At 36.3% G+C, this 19,193-nt stretch overlaps 1 protein-coding gene across 9 annotated transcripts in view; it reads right to left on the bottom strand.

Annotated features, from left to right (window-relative positions):
• RNF38 (ring finger protein 38) overlaps window positions 1-19,193 on the bottom strand; it is a 123,607-nt gene that overhangs the window by 22,533 nt on the left and 81,881 nt on the right. For all 9 annotated transcript variants that reach the window (XM_029201376.1, XM_029201375.1, XM_029201371.1 and 6 more), the window contains 2 exons: window positions 16,305-16,498; window positions 8,087-8,300 (listed from right to left, as the gene is read on the bottom strand). In XM_029201376.1, coding sequence (XP_029057209.1) covers window positions 8,087-8,300; window positions 16,305-16,411 — 321 coding nt within the window. In that variant the 5' untranslated portion in view covers window positions 16,412-16,498. The remainder of the gene's footprint in view (window positions 1-8,086; window positions 8,301-16,304; window positions 16,499-19,193) is intronic.

The raw sequence follows: 19,193 nt of genomic DNA on the forward strand, positions 1-19,193 counted from the left end.
TTACTGAAGAAATCAAAGAAGAAATTAAAAAATACATAGAAACAAATGACAACAAAAATACAACGACCCTAAACCTACGGGACGCAGCAAAAGTAGTTCTAAGAGGGAAGTTTATAGCAATTCAATCTCGCCTCAAGAAACAAGAAAAATCTCAAATAAACAATCTAACCCTATACTTAAAACAACTAGAGAAAGAAGAACAAAGAAAACCCAAAGTCAGTAGAAGGAAAGAAATCATAAAGATCAGAGCAAAAATAAATGAAATATAAACAAAGAAAACAACAGCAAACATCAATAAAACTAAAACCTGGCTCTTTGAGAAGATAAACATAATTGATAAACCCTTAGCCAGACTCATCAAGAAAAAAGGGAGAGGACACAAATCAATAAAATAAGAAATGAAAAAAGAGAAATCACAACTGACACTGCAGAAATACAAAGTTTTATAAAAGACTACTACAAACAACTATATGCCAATAAAATGGACAACCATGAAGAAATGGACAAATTCTTGGAAAGGTACAATTTTACAAGACTGAACCAGGAAGAATTAGAAAATATAAACAGACCTAACATAAGTAATTAAATTGAAAACATAATTAAAAATCTTCCAACAAACAAAAGTCCAGGACCAGATGGCTTCACAGGCGAATTCTATCAAACATGTAAAGAAGAGCTAATACCGATCCTTCTCAAACTCTTCCAAAAAACTGCAGAGGGAGAAACACTCCCAAATTCATTCTATGAAGCCACCATCACCCTGATACCAAAACCAGAAAAAGATAACACAAAAAAAGAAAATTATAGACCAATATCACTGATGAACATAGATACAAAAATCCTGAACAAAATACTAGCAAACAGAATCCAACAGCACATTAAAAGGATCACCATGATCAAGTGGGATTTATCCCAGGGATGCAAGGATTCTTCAATATACACAAATCAATCAATGTGATACACCACATTAACAAATTAAGGAATAAAAACCATACGATCTCAGATGCAGAAAAAGCTTCTGACAAAATTCAACACCGATTTATGATTAAAAACTCTCCAGAAAATAGGCATAGAGGGAACCTACCTCAACATAATAAAGGCCAAATATGACAAACCCACAGCAAACATCATACTCAATGGTGAAAAACTGAAAGCATTTCCACTAAGATCAGGAACAAGACAAGGATGTCCACTCTTGCCACTATTATTCAACATAGTCTTGGAAGTCCTAGCCACGGCAATCAGAGAAGAAAAAGAAATAAAAGGAATACAAATTGGAAAACAAGCAGCAAAACCGTCACCGCTTGCAGATGACGTGATACTATACATAGAAAATCCTAAGATGCCACCAGAAAACTACTAGAACTAATCAATGGATTCGGTAAGGTTGCAGGATACAAAATTAATGCACAGAAATCTCTGGCATTCCTATACACCAACAACGAAAAATCAGAAAGAGAAATTAAGGAAACACTCCCATTTACCACTGCAACAAAAAGAATAAAATACCTAGGAATAAACCTGCCTAAGGAGGCGAAAGACTTGTACTCAGCAAACTATGTAACACTGATGAAAGAGATCAAAAATGACATAAACAGATGGAGAAATATACCATGTTCTTGGATTGGAAGAATCAATATTGTTATCTACAGATCACAATACAGCAATCTACAGATTCAATGCAATCCCTATCAAACTACGAATGGCATCCTTCACAGAATTAGAACAAAATACTTTACAATTTGTATGGAAACACAAAAGACCCCGAATAGCCAAAGTAATCTTGAGAAAGAAAAGCGGAGTTGGAGGAATCAGGCTCCCTGACTTCAAACTATACCACAAAGCTACAGTATTCAAGACAGTATGGTACTGGCATAAAAACAGAAATACAGATCAATGGTACAAGATAGAATGCCCAGAGATAAACCCACGCACATATGGGCACCTAATTTACAACAAAGGAGGCAAGAACATACAATGGAGAAAAGACAGCCTCTTCAATAAGTGGTGCTGGGAAAACTGGGCAGCTACATGTACAAGAATGAAATTAGAACACTCCCTAACACCATACACAAAAATAAACTCAAAGTGGATTAAAGACCTAAATGTAAGACCAGACACTATAAAACTCTTAGAGGAAAACATAGGAAAAACACTCTTTGACATAAACCACAGCAAGATCTTTTCTGACCCACCTCCTAAAGTAACAGAAATAAAAACAAAAATAAACAAATTGGACTTAATTAAACTTAAAAGCTTTTGCACAGCAAAGGAAACCATAAACAAGACAAAAAGACAACCCTCAGAATGGCAGAAAATATTTGCAAATGAAACAACCAAGGATTAACTTCCAAAATATACAAACAGCTCATGGAGCTCAATATCAAAAAAACAAACATTCCAGTTAAAAAATGAGTGGAAGACCTAAACAGATATTTCACCAAGGAAGACATACACATGGCCAAGAAGCACATGAAAAGATGCTCAACATCACTAATTAATATTAGAGAAATGCAAATCAAAACTATAATGAGGTATCACCTCATGACGCTCAGAACGGCCATCATCAAAAAAAATCTACAAACAGTAAATGCCAGAGAGGGTGTGGTGAAAAGGGAACCCTCTTGCACTGTTGGTAGGAATGTAAACTGATACAGCCACTATGGAGAACAGTACGGAGGTTCCTTAAAAAACTAAAAATAGGGGCTTCCCTGGTGGCGCAGTGGTTGAGAGTCCGCCTGCCGATGCAGGGGACGCGGGTTCGTGCCCCGGTCCAGGAAGATCCCACATGCCGTGGAGCGGCTAGGCCTGTAAGCCATGGCCACTGAGCCTGCACGTCTGGAGCCTGTGCTCTGCAACGGGAGAGGCCACAACGGTGAGAGGCCTGCGTGCCGCAAAAAAAAAAAAAAAAAACTAAAAATAGAACTACCATATGACCCAGCAATCCCACTACTGGGCATATACCCTGAGAAAACCATAATTCAGAAAGAGATATGTACCACAATGTTCACTACAGCACTATTTACAATAGCCAGGACATGGAAGCAACCTAAATGTCCACTGACAGATGAATGGATAATGAAGATGTGGCACATATATACAATGGAATATTACTCAGCCATTAAAAGAAACGAAACTGAGTTATTTGTAGTGAGGTGGATGGACCTAGAGTCTGTCATACAGAGTGAGGTAAGTCAGAAAGAGAAAAACAAATACTGTATGCTAACGCATATATATGGAATCTTAAAAAAAAAAAAAGGTACTGATGAACGTAGTTGCAGGGCAGGAATAAAGAGGTAGACACAGAAAATGGACTTGAGGACATGGGGTTGGAGGGTGAAGCTGGGGCAAAGTGAGAGTAGCATCGACATATATCCACTACTGAATGTAAAATAGTTGGCTGGTGAGAAGCAGCAGCATAGCACAGGGAGACTGGCTCAGTGCTTTGAGATGACATAGAAGGGTGGGATAGGGAGGATGGGAGGAAGACTAAAGAGGGAGGGGACAGGGGGACATGTGTATGCATATGGCTGATACGCTTTGTTGTGCAACAGAAACTAACACAGTATTGTGAAGTAATTATACTCCAATAAAGATCAAGAAAAAAAAGAAAGAAATAGGTTATGTGAACTCACTGTAAATCTATTTCTGTTGGTTTTCATTTGTAGTCCTTTTTTCCTCACATACTTGGTTAACTTTGTTTACTGCTTACTGTCCTTGAACTTTCTGAAAACTAGCCTGAAGATTTCTTCCTCCAAAGAGAATCTGCATGTTTTCTAGGCCCCTGCCATCCCAAGTACTTTCACTAATTTCACAGTATGATATGAATTTGGCCGCAAATTACATTTGTTTCTGATCACTCTTATTCTAAGGATACAGCCCTTTAAGGTGCCTATTTTACCTAAGAAGGGTCACCTATGTAGGAAGGGACTCCTTAAACAGTGGTCTCTGATTCCTGTTCTCTTGTGCCTCATGATGGGACTTAAAATTGAAGTTCAAGTTTGCATAAATGAACAACATGCCTTCAGGATAGAACTATCATCCCTACTATCCCTTAAATTTTGACCTGGCAATTCCTTCTGATCTTTAAGCTCTTTTGATGCTTTTAGGATATTAATAATTTATCTAGTATAGTCAATTGTCCTCAATCAACGGGGATGGTCTCAATAACCTTGCCTACCAGCTCTAGAAAATAAAACTCCCTCTTCCATTATAAGACCTTTTATTGGACATGATGGCTAAATTTTATATTTTTGCATCTATTAACAAAACATTCTCCCTTTAGAGTGTTGATGAAATCTATTACCTTAAAACATTTCCTGGGCTTCCCTGGTGGCGCAGTGGTTAAGAATCCGTCTGCCAATGCAGGGGACACAGGTTTGAGCACCGGTCCAAGAAGATCCCACCTACCATTGGGCAACTAAGCCTGTGCGCCACAACTACTGAGCCTCCGCTCTAGAGCCTGTGCTCCACAACAAGAGAAGCCACCGCAAGGAGAAGCCCACGCACGGCAACAAAGAGTAGCCCCTGCTCACCGCAACTAGAGAAAGCCCGCGCACAGCAACGAAGACCCAACGCAGCACCAACGCAGCCCAAAACAAAAACAAACTAAAAAAAAGTTTTCCTAATGTTGAACTTATCCTGCATTGCCAGGATAAACTCTAATAATCATTATTTCAACTTTGCTAATAGACTATTTTAGTATAACACTAGCTATGGTTTATTATTTAAAGCATCTGCATCTGTATTCAAGAGGGAAACTAGTTGAACGCTTTCATCTGTTGTACTGTCTGAGGTTTTATTATTAAGGTTATGTAAGCTTCACAAAATATACTTTGAAAATTTCTATCTTTGTCTATGATGTGGAATAGTTTAAATTGCAACTTTCAGTTCTTTATAGAGATTAGACAGAATTCAGATGTAATCTATAAAGACAGGTTTTTTATTATGCCTTTAATTTCTTCCATTGCTATTGGTCTGTTCAGGTTTTCTATGTCTTGTGTTGTTCTGGTGTTTACATATGCAATTGTTTCATTTTTCAATATGTAGACCCAATAAGTAACTTTATATAAACGAGATACCATCTTTTCTGAAATTAAGTCTTTTCCTTTTCTTTCTTTGGTTCCATCTCTACCCTCCTTCCCTTTCCCTTCACTTTAGCACTCACCCCCCTCACGCCTAGTATATATTTCTCCGTATTCTTCTCTATGTTCAGAGTCCTATGTATACAAATATTTAATCACCATGTTTTACAAAATTGAACATAACACTTTCCTCAATTTTGTTTTTCTTGCTCAACCGTATCTTGCAGATATCACTCACATTCCTGGCATAATTCTAAGTAATTCTTTGTAACAGATTCATTCCATGGTATGAAGGTATCCTAATTTATTCTACTAATGATAAGCAATCACTTCATTCATACTTTGTTTCTATGGATTTGCCTATTTTAGACACTTCATATAAATGAAATCATACAAACTGTGAATCTGTAGCCTTTTGTGACTGGCTTCTTTTACTAAGCATGTTTTCAAGGTTAACCCATGTGGTAGCATGAATTAGTACTTCACTACTTTTTGAGTAATATTCCACTGCACAGATACACCGTATTGCATCTATTCATCAGCTGATCGACATAAGTTATTGCTTTCTGTACACGTAATTTGCATTTAGGCACTGTATCAAATTCTTTCAAACTAGAATATCTTGTGTTTTCTTCTACTACAATTATATAATGAGAGGGAGAAAGATACAATGATTTCTTTCAATGTTTTATATCCATTACAATATCATTCTGCATTTGGTAGAACTCCTAACATAACACTGAATAAATACGAACAGAGCAAGCATCTCTCTAGTTGCTGATTTGTCACTCACAGATTAGGATACTTGCTATTAGTTTTATTTATTATAATTAATTTCCTTCTTGCTCTATTTTGTTAGAGTTCTTAGTAAACTTTAACTGACTTTTCAACATCTTTTGATTATAATCATATGCTTTTTCTTCATTATTTGCTAATGCGATATGATTTTCATACAAAACTATCGTCTCTTACTTGGAATAGATCTTATTTGGTCACAGTTTATTACTCTTTTGATATGGTGCTATAGTGTACTTTCTAAACATCTATTTAGAAATTCTGCCTATGCATTAGGGAGTTTGGGGGGATTACTATCTTTATTTGCTTTTGGTATTAAAACTATGCTGGTTTCACAAAATAGAGAGTTTGACTTATTAAAAAAAAGCCGCCTGGAATTATTTGAGCACTCTCTAAAGGTTAGAGAAAACAGCTGTGAAGCTATCTTGTCACCGTGCCTTGGTAAATCTCTGATTAGCTTTCACACTTCTGTGGTAATTCAAATTTTCCTGTTATTATTGGGTCAATTTTTGGAACTTCAAGTTTTCTTTTGTCCCCCCCCAGGGTTATATATAAAATTTCATTATAATAGTTAATAATGAAGCAATACTTGAGCACTTACCACTTGCACTAGTTTAAGTGCTCAGAATGGATTAACTCTTAATTCTTTCAACATCCCTTATGAAACAGGTGCTATTTTCATTTTACAACTGAAAAAATTCTTTGAATGTTTCCTACATATAGAGATATATCTTTTTATCATTCCTACTCTTCTTTACATTTGTTCTTTTTTCTATAACCAAGCTCAGAAGAGGTGTGCCATCCTTACCAACTTTTCAAAGCACTAGGATTGGGTTTTCTTTGTGCTACTTCCCTTATTAAAAGAATAGATTTTCAAATCATTAATTTTAGTTGTTTGCCTGGTAAGTTATTCATCCCAATTCCTTTTGGTTTACTCTGTAACATTTCACCCTAATTACTCAAGCAATTAGTGTTCATAATGAAGGTTTATAAAAATTTCTTGGAGAACAGCTTTGGCCTGTCCCACTGACTATGGTATGAAGATTTTTCCTTTACAACCTTGCCTCAAATATTTCAGTGTCGTTTTTTTAAAATCTTTTTTTAAAACTTATGATTTACAGTTTTATCAGATTATGACCACAAAAAATATGGTCTGGAAAAACTTTTCTTTTTAAAACTTATTATGTGATTAATTTTTTTTAAGTGTTTCATGAACATAAAGGGAAAGAACATGGCTGAAGGAAGAAGGATGTCTGAGCAAAATCACATTTTCTTTCAACTGTCAGTATACGGTACTTTCATTGTTTTCCAGCATCCAGTGCAGTAGATTAAAAAAAAAAAAAAAAATCAAACGCTAGTCTGATTTGATTTCCTTTCCTTTGTAATTTCTGCTGTCTATAAACTTGGAAAATTTTTTTTCCTTATCCTTAAAATCCAGAAACTTTATAAGAATATGTCTAGATTTGTCTTTTTTAAAATAATATTTATTTACTTATTTATTTTGGCTGCGCCGAGTCTTAGTTCTGGCATGCAGGATCTTTTAGTTGCGGCATGCATGTGGGATCTAGTTCCCCGACCAGGGATTGAACCCGGCCCCCTGCATTGGGAGCATGGAGTCTTACCCACTGGACCACAAGCGAAGTCCCTAGATTTGTGTCTTTTTTGACCTCAGAAAATCATACAATTTTGGTCTCAGGCTCTAAGAACTGGCAAACCCTCTTCTCAGCTAGTCCCTCAGTTCCTGGAAGGAACAAAGGGAAAGGAAGCTCTGTACCTGTCATCTCCATGGAGACCTAGAGAAACTTGTAATCAAAGATGCACCCAACTGTCTTGCCTACTGAATTACTCCAGAAGAAACCGGAAGGGAGAGGGAAACAGGAATATAGACTCAAACCACCAGCTGTCTGATATCTGCTATAAGTTCTGTATTGGTCATTTTAAACCAACTATTATAATGAAGTCATTCTGAGCTTTCACAACCTTGATCCTAATTTTTTAAAGTTCAACCTTCTTCTAAGGAAGCTGTGTAGAATTTAAATTTTAATCCTCAATGAAGAATGATGAACTTACCTAAAATAGCTTCATTTTGGGTAAAACTGTTTCCTTTTAGGTAAAATTAAAAGAAATCTACAATAAAAAACAACCAACCTCAATAAACTGCTACCAACTTTCAGCATCTGTATTTCCTGGGCATTCTGTTACTATACCTGATCATGTATGTCAACCATTACTGCATTCTGCTGGGGTGGATGAGCAGCAGGGTGTAATAGACGGGGAGATACATTCGGAGGGTGGAAGGCTCGAGGTTCCTCTATTGCTTGCTGCTGTGCATAAGGGAGATGGTGATAATTTTCATCTTGACTAATGGAATTATGTCGAGACAGACGATCCCTTCTTCCTCTCTGGCGCCTGACAGGAGGACTGTAATATAGAAAAATGTCAAAAAGGTTGTTATAATGTTTACTGTTGTGATCCATCAGGATTCTGTATTGTCTCTCGTTGTAATCCATTAGTAGTATATGCTAAGGTAGGCTTGAGTATTAAAGAATTGCTGTGGTTCATCATCAGCTCTGAACACTTACAAATTTAAACAGAATGTATATGTTTTTCAAAATATAACAGAAGTAAACAAAATTGATAATCAGCTCTGAGATTATTTAGAAATCAATAGCCAATCACTGTCATTTTGGGGGAGGGGGTTTAATTGTATAAAATTGATCCTTTTATAGGCAAATATAGTCAAATATCAGCAATTTCATATGGTTTAACCTATTATTTTGCCTCCTTTATTTTATAAACATTTTAGAACAAATTTTAATTTGCATATGTATCTTGGCCGTAATCCACATATGCCTAATGGGCATTTTATGTTTGTCTATCTGGCTAAGACACATAGAAAAGACATAGTTCCTATATGCCCAAAATGACAATTTTAAAAAATGAGAGTAGAAAATACATAAAATAACTAAAAAACATTTAATTTGTTGACAATTGCAAATAATCGAGTAATTGGGTAAATGCTGAGAATGGAAATGATGGCAAAATAGCGTCAGCATAAATGTTCCAGTAATATACAGAATTTTTAGGTAGAATCTGGTTACTGAAGGAAACCACTTTTACTCCCCATGCACTTGTCATGGACATAGTTTAACACAAATAACAAGTTATCATGAGTAGACTTCCATCTTCCACTTCCCTACAATTCCACAATTCAGCTCCACTGCTTTTTACAATGCCTCAGCATGCATAACAATTCGAAAAAGCAGCAGGCCTCATTAAAAATGTACTCCACATTAGGCAAAAGAGGCCGAACAGCCCCCTTCAAGACACAGTTGCGCACAGCCACCTCAGCAGCATTTACTGAGGACAGGTCACCTTTCCCTTAATTGTTGCACTCTGCACCTCTAAATCTGTTTCTTCTCACTCTCAACTGCCCAATCTTAAAAAGAAAAAGGGACACTCCTTTGCAACATCAACTCCTCTACAGTGCTCTTAAAACTAACCCCCAGGTTCTTGCTCCATCTATTGCTTCCTCTATCTTTATTTTCAGCATAACTCTTTTTTGCATTTCTGCTTCAAAACTGACATACTGTATTTCACTGATTTTCAGATGCCATCCACCTTCGAACTCACTTTAATGTTTTATTTTGAGATAATTTTAATATAATTTTTGTGTACCCCTCACTCAGCTTTCCTTCATGTTAATATCTTCCATTAGAATAATTATCAAAATTAGGAAATAAACCTTGGTATCATACTGTTAACTAAACAACAGAATGTATTCAGACTTTACCCAGTTTTTCTACCAATATCCCCTCACGGTCTAAAAATCCAGTGCAGGATCCCATTATTGCATATAGTGGTCATGTTTCCTTAGTCTTCTCCAATCCATGACAGTTCCTCAGTCTTTCACGACCTTAATACCTCTGAAGACATATTTACTCTGCAGAATACCCAGATTTGTCTGATGTTTTCGCATGATCTGCATGACGTTATGCATTACTGGAAAGGATATCACAGAGGTGATAGGCCCTTTTCAGTGCATTGTATCCAGGGGCACATAACATCACATCCATCACTCATGCCTATGTATTTACCACCAATCACTTGGCTAAACTGGTTTCTGCCAAGACCCTCTACTACAAAATCACCATTCTTCCCTTTGTAATTACCAAATACTTGGTGGGGGGGAGATACTTTGAGACCATGCAAATATTTTGCTTCTGCTAAAAGTTTTGCCAATAACTTTAGCATGCATGAATGGACCTTCAGCTATCACTATTATAATATTCTAATGGTGATTTTCTACTCCCCTCATTTCTTCCACATGTATTAACTGGAATTCCATAAGGAAGAACTGTTCCCTCTCTCCCATTTATTTGTTTATTCACTTATTTATGAGTATGGGCTAATGGATATTTATTTTATTCTTTAGGTTATAATCCACACTATTGTTTTATTTTGTTGTTAAAATTATTTCAACTTTGTCCAATGGGAGCACTTTCAGTTTAGCTCCTGTGCCCTTTTACTACTGTTCCTTACTATACGGACAATATGCTCTAGGCTTATCTTGTATTTTCCCTACACCAATTCTGGAATTAACCAGTTCTCCAGAGCCCTGGTTCCTTTGACTGTGGAATGGTATTTAGAAGGTAAGTGTGCTGACTGCTACACTATTTCTAGTCTCTCTAAGAGAAAAGAACAAGAAAATTTATCTATGTATACTAATTCATGTATATGTACGTATCTTTATACCTGTAAAAATATTTTAAAGGACTGTTTAATGTATCACTAAAAAGAGGAGGAAAGCTGCCAATTAGATTATACTATACCATCAATTTAGAGACATTATGATGTGAAAAACTGTGTACCTTACAATCAAAATTGAAAATATATGCCCAGATCACTCATCTCCCGAAAAAACACTCAGCCTGTCCACAAACTTTAAGGGTCCCTTTTAATATTGTTTTATTCTGTTGTTGCTTCTTGCTCTCACTTCCCTACTCAAACATAATTTCAATAACTCAAACTTAACACAAATTAAGACCCAAGCTCTCACGCTGACACTTAAGTTCCTTGACAATTTTGGTCCTTGTCTTTACTGAATTGCCTCTCATTAAATCTGTTATGTATGCCTTTGTAGTAGAACATTTAGAAAGCAGAATTATTGGAAAATCTAGAAATAATAAACAGTGATAAGATGGACAAATATTTCTTTCAGTTGACTTTTATATCTATGATAGGTACTACTTTGTCACTTTGTTTTAGACGTATCACTTGTGAACAGCACAAAGCTCTTCCCTCCTGGTCTCACTGACCTGCCTTTTGTTGGATTGCATTTTCTATATATGTTGTTTATCTGTTTCATTGTGTGGAAGCTATATGTTCCAGTTCTATTCTTCTAGTGACTACACTTGAATTTTTAAACACATAATTCAATTTTTCTAAAAACATCTAGATTGCACATTTTTACTTCTCTCTGCTGTCCCCATTTTACATTTACTCTCTGCTGTCCCCCTGAAATTTTTTCTTTTTTTGAATAGACCTTTATTCAGACTTAGCAGTATGTCTTTTTTGTTTCCTTTCCTAATCAAATGGTATTAAATCCTACTTCTTGCATTTATTCTTCCACTTCCTAGAGTACAGTATTTAATAATTCTTTCAAGAAGGTTCTTTTTTCTTTTATTATTTCTTTTTTAATTGTAGTTGCTGTACAATATTACATAAGTTACAGGTGTACAATACAGTGATTCACAATTTTAAAGGTTATGTTCCACTTATAGTCATTACGAAATACTGGCTATACTCCCCGTGTTGTACAATAAATGTACCCTTGCAGCTTATTTTATACCTAATAGTTTGTACCTCTTATCCCCTACCCTTATATTAGCCCTCTCCGTCCTCCTTCCCTCTCCCCACTGGTAACCACTAGTTTGTTCTCTGTATCTGTGAGTCTGCTTCTTTCTTTACATGCAACTAGTTAGCTGTATTTTTTAGATTCCATATATATAAGTGATGTCATACAGTATTTGTTTTTCTCTGACTTATTTTACTTGGCATAATGCCCTCCAAGTCCATCCATGTTGCTGCAAATGGCAAAATTTCGGCCTTTTTAATGGCTGAGTAGTATTCCATTGTGTGGAATACACACACACACACATCCTTTATCCATTCACCTGTTGATGGACACTTAGCTTGCTTCCATACCTTGGCAATCGTAAATAATGCTGCTATGAACACTGGGGTGCATATGTTTCTGAATTAGTATTTTTGGGTTTTTTGGATATCTACCCAGGAGTGAAACTGCTGGATCATATGGTAGTTTTGTTTTTAGTGTTTTTGAGAAATCTTCATACTATTTTCCACAGTGGCTGCACCAATTTACATTCCCACCAACAGTGTATGAGGGTTCTCTTTTTTCCACACCTTTGCTAACATTTGTTTTTTGCGTTCTTTTCGATAATAGCTGTTCTGCCAGGTGTGAGGTGGTATCTCATTGTGGTTTTGATTTGCATTTCCCTGATGATTAGCAATACTGAGCATCTTTCCATGTACCTGTTGGCCACCTGCACTTCCTCTCTGAAAAACTGTCTACTCAGGTCTTCTGCCCATTTTTTAACTGAGTTTTTTTTTTTGACATTGAGTTCTATGAGCTGTTTATATATGTTCGATATTAACCCCATATTGGTCATATCATTTGCAAACATCTTCTCCCATTCAGTAGGCTGTCTTTTCATTTTGTCGATGAATTTTGTGCTGTGCAAAAGCTTTTAAGTTTAATTAAGTCCAATTTGTTTATTTTTGCTTTAATTTTCTTCTCTTTAGGAGACAGATCCAAAAAATACTGCTGCAATTTATGTGAAAGAGTTCACCTATGTTTTGCTCTAGGAGTTTTATAGTATCTAGTCTTACATTTAGCTGTTTAATCCATTTTGAATTTATTTCTGTATATTGTGTTAGAGAATGTTCTAATTTTATTTTTTTACATGTAGCTGTCCAGTTATCCCAGCACCACTTACTGAAGAGGCTGTCTTTTCTCCATTGTATATTCTTGCCTCCTTTGCCACAGACTGACCATACTGCGTGGGTTTATTTCTGGGCTTTCCATCCTGTTCCATTGATCTATGTGTCTGTTTTTATGCCAGTATCATACTGTCTTGATGACTGTAGCTTTGTAGTATATAGTCTGAAGTCAGGGAGCATGATTCCTTCAGCTCTGTTGTTTTTTCTCAAGATTGTTTTGGCCATTCAGGATATTTTGTGTCTCCATACAAACTTTAAAATTATTTGTTCTAGTTCTGCGAAAAATGCCATTGGTATTTTGATGGAGACTGCACTGAATCTGTAGATTGCCTTGGGTAGTATGGTCCTTTTAACAATATTAATTCTTCCAATCCAAGAACACGGTATATCTTTCCATCTGTTTTTGTCATCCTCAATTTTTTTCATCAGTGCCTTACAGTTTTCCAAGTACAGGTCTTTTAACTCCTTAAGTAGGTTTATTCCTAGGTATTTTATTCTTTTTGATGTGATGGTAAATGAGACTGTTTCCTTAATTTCTCTTTTTGATAGTTTGTCATTCACGTATAGAAATGCAACAGATTTATGTATATTAATTCTGTATCCTGCAACTCTACTGAATTCATCAATGAGCTCTAGTAGTTTCCTGGTGGCATCTTTAGGATTTTCTATGCATAGTATCACATCATCTGAAAACAGTGACAATTTTACTTCTTCCTTTCCAACTTGGATTCCTTTTCTTTTTCCTGTCTGACTGCTTTGGCTACGACATCCAAAACTATGTTAAGTAAAAGTGGCGAGAGTGGACATCCTCGTCTTATTCCTGATCTTGGAGGGAACGCTTTCAGGTTTTCACCGTTGAGTATGATGTCAGCTGTAGGTTTGTCATATAAGGCCTTTATTATGTTGAGGTATGTGCCCTCTATGCCCACTTTCTGGAGAGTTTTTAATCATAAATGGATGCTAAATCTTATCAAAAGCTTTTTCTACATCTATTGAAACGATTATATGGTTTTTATTCTTCAATTTGTTAATGTTGTGTATCACACTGATTGACTTGTGGATACTGAAAAACCCTTGCAACCCCAGGATAAATCCCTCTTGATCATGATGTATGATTCAGGGAGGATCTCTTATTGTTCAACATTCTTCATCTCTGAATGTTTGTGCATACTCTTAAATTTCACCAAGATCTTGCTCAAAAGTCTTTCTTCAATTTTTTAAAAAATATTTATTTATTTATGGATGCATTGGGTCTTCGTTGCTGCACACAGGCTTTCTCTAGTTGCGGCGAGCGGGGTCTACTCTTCGTAGTGGTGCACGGGTTTCTCATTGCAATGGCTTCTCTTGTTGTGGAGCAGTCTCTAGGTGCACGGGCTTCAGTAGTTGTGGCACGTGGGCTTCAGTAGTTGTGGCTCACAGGCTCTAGAGCGCAGGCTCAGTAGTTGTGGCGCACAGGCTTAGTTGCTCCGTGGCATGTGGGATCTTCCCGGACCAGGGCTCAAACCCGCATCCCCTGCACTGGCAGGCAGATTCTTAACCACTGCGCCACCAGAGAAGTCCCTCTTCAATTCTTGAAAATGATTTTGTACCATTTCTGTCTAAATTGTTCCCTTCTATTGTTTCCGCCTGGAAATATGATTAGACATACTCAGAACTGATGACTCTTGCCTATATTTAAATTTCTTTTCCACACTTTCCATTTTGCCCTTTTACACTACATTCTGGGAAAATTCCTTCACTTGATCTTCCAGGGACCAAGATGCTTTTTCTGCCTGTTTATTAATTTTACCAACTAAGATTTCCAGTTGATTTTTATGGATACAATCTCTTCCACTTCTCTCATGCTACACTTATTCTAAAATTCTATTTTGTTTATTCTCTTAATTGTTTTATTTCTTCTATTAATGGTTTCTTCAAGTTCTTTCTTGTATTGAGTTTCAGTGCCCTTCTTTCACTTTGTTGGCTTTCCTCAAATGTTTGCAAGTGATGACAAATCACAGGACAGGAGTTATCAGAAGGAGGGTTTTTAATGCTCTATTTTAACCTAGGTGTTGGGCACACCTGTGTGTTATCCTTTTAAGTGTACACTTGTTTTACAAGTTCTCCTGAATGTACGTCACATTTCGCCATAAAGCAATAGGAAAGATTACAGCAGGGGCTCAGGCTGTAACCTTGAAACAACCAACCTTATTTCCTCATGCTATAACATTTAACAGCTATAAAATATTTTACCTGGTTGGCATAACATTATTTTACTTAAACATTCCCATATAATTGGGTAATACTGCACCAGATAATGTAAAAGTCTTAGTGTGTCAACAGAATACAGCTCAGGAACAGGTTTATCTTGTCTTATTTGGAACAATGAATGATGGGTTTTAAGACTCCTTCAGTATTAGCCCTAATAAAATACCACAGACTCACTTAAACAATAGAAATTCATCTTCTCACAGTCCTAGAGACTATGTCCAAGATCAAGATGCCAGCATGGCTGGTTTCTAGCGAGAGCTCTCTTCCTAGAGTCTCCTCTTATAAGGACACTAATCCTCTTGGACCAGGGCCCCATCCTTATGACCTCATTCAGCCTAAATTACTTCCTTAGAGGCCTCATCTCTAAATACATCCACACTGGGGGCTAAGGCATCAACCTATGGATCTTCAGGAGACACAAACATTTAGTCTGTAATACCACATCCTGGACATATAAACAGTTGCCTCATCCCAAGTATGCTCTATTTCCTTGGAAGGAGAAAGGTATGACCTCAGACAACTTCTAAAGAGGAAGCAGCTCAGGAAATGTATTCCCCTGGGAAGGAAAAGCAAGGGGCAAGTCCTATATGGAAGACAGGACTGAAAGTCAAACTAAATTTCAGTCACTCTTCATATCACAGGCTCCACAATTTTAAAGAAACTTAATTAAGCTCCCAGTTGCCTTAGAGGATACAGAAGGAATATCTGGAGAGAGGTTATTCATTTCTAAGAATGGAGTGGATAAGAATTGCGCGAAAAAGAGGTTGCTCATTCCTAAGACCATGGTTCTATATTTCCTTACAGTTATAAACTATAAAATGCATTTTTCAGTAATATGGATTGAAGGCTAGCCCACAAAAAGTCTTAAACCTTAAGGTAGTTGAATTCACATATAATGGTACAGATTGATTTTAGGTAAACCAATTTAGCCTTTCAATTTCTTCTTCTGTCAGCCACAAGCTAAATGAACTCTCATGATGGACTGTAGAAATCTAAACAACTTGTAACGTTGTTTCTCGTGTGTAAGCGTAGAAGTAAAAAGGTGTTGATGTGTTCATAAAATTCCTACAGAAAAAATGCTTTCTGATGTTAAAAAAAATTCACAAATCTACCAATGACCACAAATTTAATAAGTAACTGTAACCAACTAACCTTCTTCTGTTGCGTGCAGGTGTGTTGCATCGTTCCCCTGAGAAGTGATGTTGGCTTGGTCGAACTGAAGGGGGCTGCCTATTTGATGTCATCTCCCATGGTCGCATTGGTGGTGAGGGAGCTGGTGATGCTGATGTATAATCAAAGACTGAATGAGAGAGGCGCTGTCTCTTGGGACTTGGACTATCTTCACTCTGCCAATGCAACAAAATCAATCAACTGAATAAAATCTTTTAAGGATTTTTGCATTACTGTTTACATGCATAGGTTTTTAAGTATGTTTACCACAAAGTGTAAAGGAGGGAAAATACACCATCAACCTGAATTAAATACCTTTAAAAGATACAAGGGGTGGGGTGGGAAAGGGAGATACACAGTAAATAATATCAAATGAAAAGTTAACGTTTCTTTAAAATATCATAAAATTAACCAGGTATCAACACACAAGGTACACAACAGGGCAATAAACAATTTCTATGGTACTTGACCACCTCTTTAAAGCTCTAATTCAACTGAGAAAATCTACTATCCTCCCATCAGTTAACAGTTACTCTTTTAGGCATTAATTGTTAGCTGAGAGATCAATTTAGGAGGGGGTATAATTTTTTTTTTAACATCTTTATTGGGGTATAATTGCTTTACAACGGTGTGTCAGTTTCTGCTTAAGGGGGTATAATTTAAGTAGGCCCTTGATCTGATTTAAAATCACACTTGCCTGCCTTCTTTATTCCTGTTATTTAAGGCCATTACATTTATTATTTAATAATGTTTATGTGGACAAAGTAAAATTTATTTAAAACATTAAAAAACAGTCAACTGATCTAGTTCTTAACTAGAATATCATAGAATATCTTTGGGAAAGACATGGCATTTCAGGTAGATCATGGGAGTGGTAGATAATTAAAAACCCATACCTGTTAATGTTGAAGCACAGTCTCAAGTTTTCAAGGGTTTAGCTATAAAATTGGTATGGATCACTTAACTGAATTATTAACTCTCCAGGATTCCCCACACAACTCAATTTTCCAATTGAGTCTCTCATCAAAACTGTCAAAATTACAAGTTAACTGAAAGTCTGATATGGGCTGTGTGTTTTCTAATAGAGCCTCTCCTATCTCCAGTCTACTCCTGCAAATTCTAATCATTTGGGCATTAGGGAACTTTTGATTGGCACCTGCTGCTAGAACAAAAATGTTAATATTAGCTAAAGAATATATGAGGTTACATACTATGTTAGATTTTAAAATATAAGCATATAAAACAGAACTGATTAAACTGATAGGAATGAAGCAAACTGCTAAATGGTTACTTTTGATCATTCTAAATTATTTAGCAGATGTATTCAAAAAACCATGTCATTTTCCTTCTATACTTAAGAATATTATAATTCACATTTGTTATAACTAAAATAGAAAATAGTTTTCAGAACCATATACAAATGCTCTTGTAACTTTCCTCACACTAACCTTATTTTCTCCCTATATTTAATGGTGCTATTAAAAATAGTTGTTTTTAACCCCTTGATTTTAATAAGAAAATCAGTTATGTTCTGATAATCCTAAAACTTAGAAAGTGAAAAATAACCATTAATATTTAGATATTCTGATTAAAACAAAACAGAACAACTAAGACTTGACAAACTCATACATGAACTACACATAAGCATTAGAAATGTGATCTCCACGTGTGGTAAAACAGACTTGATTAACATTGACTTTTTGAGGTACAATATGCTAGCAACCAATCATAATCATTGGCTTTCATATGTATAAACCTGTACCGCAAAGCTTGATGCAAGCTAAGACATGGAACTCTGAATTCTAAAAATTCACTGCCCAAATGGAGGAGAATGCTACAGATCCACAAAATAACTAAGTATTGAAAAAACACTTAGGCTATCAACCTTTACATATTTTCAGTGATGTTCAGGTTGTGGGTTAGCATATTCTTATTTTACAACAAATGCATTACTTTTAAGAGTGGAGATAAGGAAAGATGACTGAGAAAGTTTCCCATCCCTTCTCTTTGTGTTGTGAAAGGTTCTCAGTGTGTAAGAAGAGACAAAGACTAGGAAGTGGGGCTCCCCTGGTGGCGCAGTGGTTGAGAGTCCGCCTGCCAATGCAGGCGACACAGGTTCGTGCCCCGGTTCGGGAAGATCCCACATGCCACAGAGCGGCTGGGCCCGTGAGCCATGGCCACTGAGCCTGTGCGTCCGGAGCCTGTGCTCCGCAACGGGAGAGGCCACAACAGTGAGAGGCCCACGTACAGCCAAAAAAAAAAAAAAAAGACTAGGAAGTGAAGGGAAATATGTGGAAGTGAGCTCTTCATTAGGATTATGGTAATAAGCCTTAGTTTTTCACTCAAAGTAACAGGAAACCACAACTGATATTTAGTGACATGGGATTACTAAAAGGTTATTTTACTATATGCAATATGGTTTCATCATATTCCTTATCAAGTTTAATACTCTAAGGAACTGCATAAAAAATTCTCAGTTTCCAGAAAAAGAAAGGGGGAGTAACCTACAAAGAAAAAGAATTAGATTAGCATTAGACTTCCCACAGAAAACAAAAGATGCTAAAGTGCTCTGGGGGAAAATAATGTTGAATCTAGAGTTTTATACTCCAATCAAACTATTAGTCTAGTATAAGGGAAAAAACAAAGACCTTGCCAGATGTATTAAGATTCAAAGTTGCTTCTCACATATCCATTCAGAAAATTTTACTTGATTGATTTTTATGTATGCGTGCATGCTCTCTCCTTCACCTGGGGACATATATATAAATACAGGATCCAAGAAATAGAAGTAACCCAGAAGTGCAATGAAAAGAAATCCCAGGGTGATGGCAGTACAGCAGGTCTGAAAAACAATCATTACAAATTAGAACA

This window comes from Monodon monoceros, unplaced genomic scaffold, assembly GCF_005190385.1.
Source record: "Monodon monoceros isolate NGI ecotype Baffin Bay Population unplaced genomic scaffold, NGI_Narwhal_1 Super_Scaffold_5, whole genome shotgun sequence".
Taxonomy (NCBI): domain Eukaryota; kingdom Metazoa; phylum Chordata; class Mammalia; order Artiodactyla; family Monodontidae; genus Monodon; species Monodon monoceros.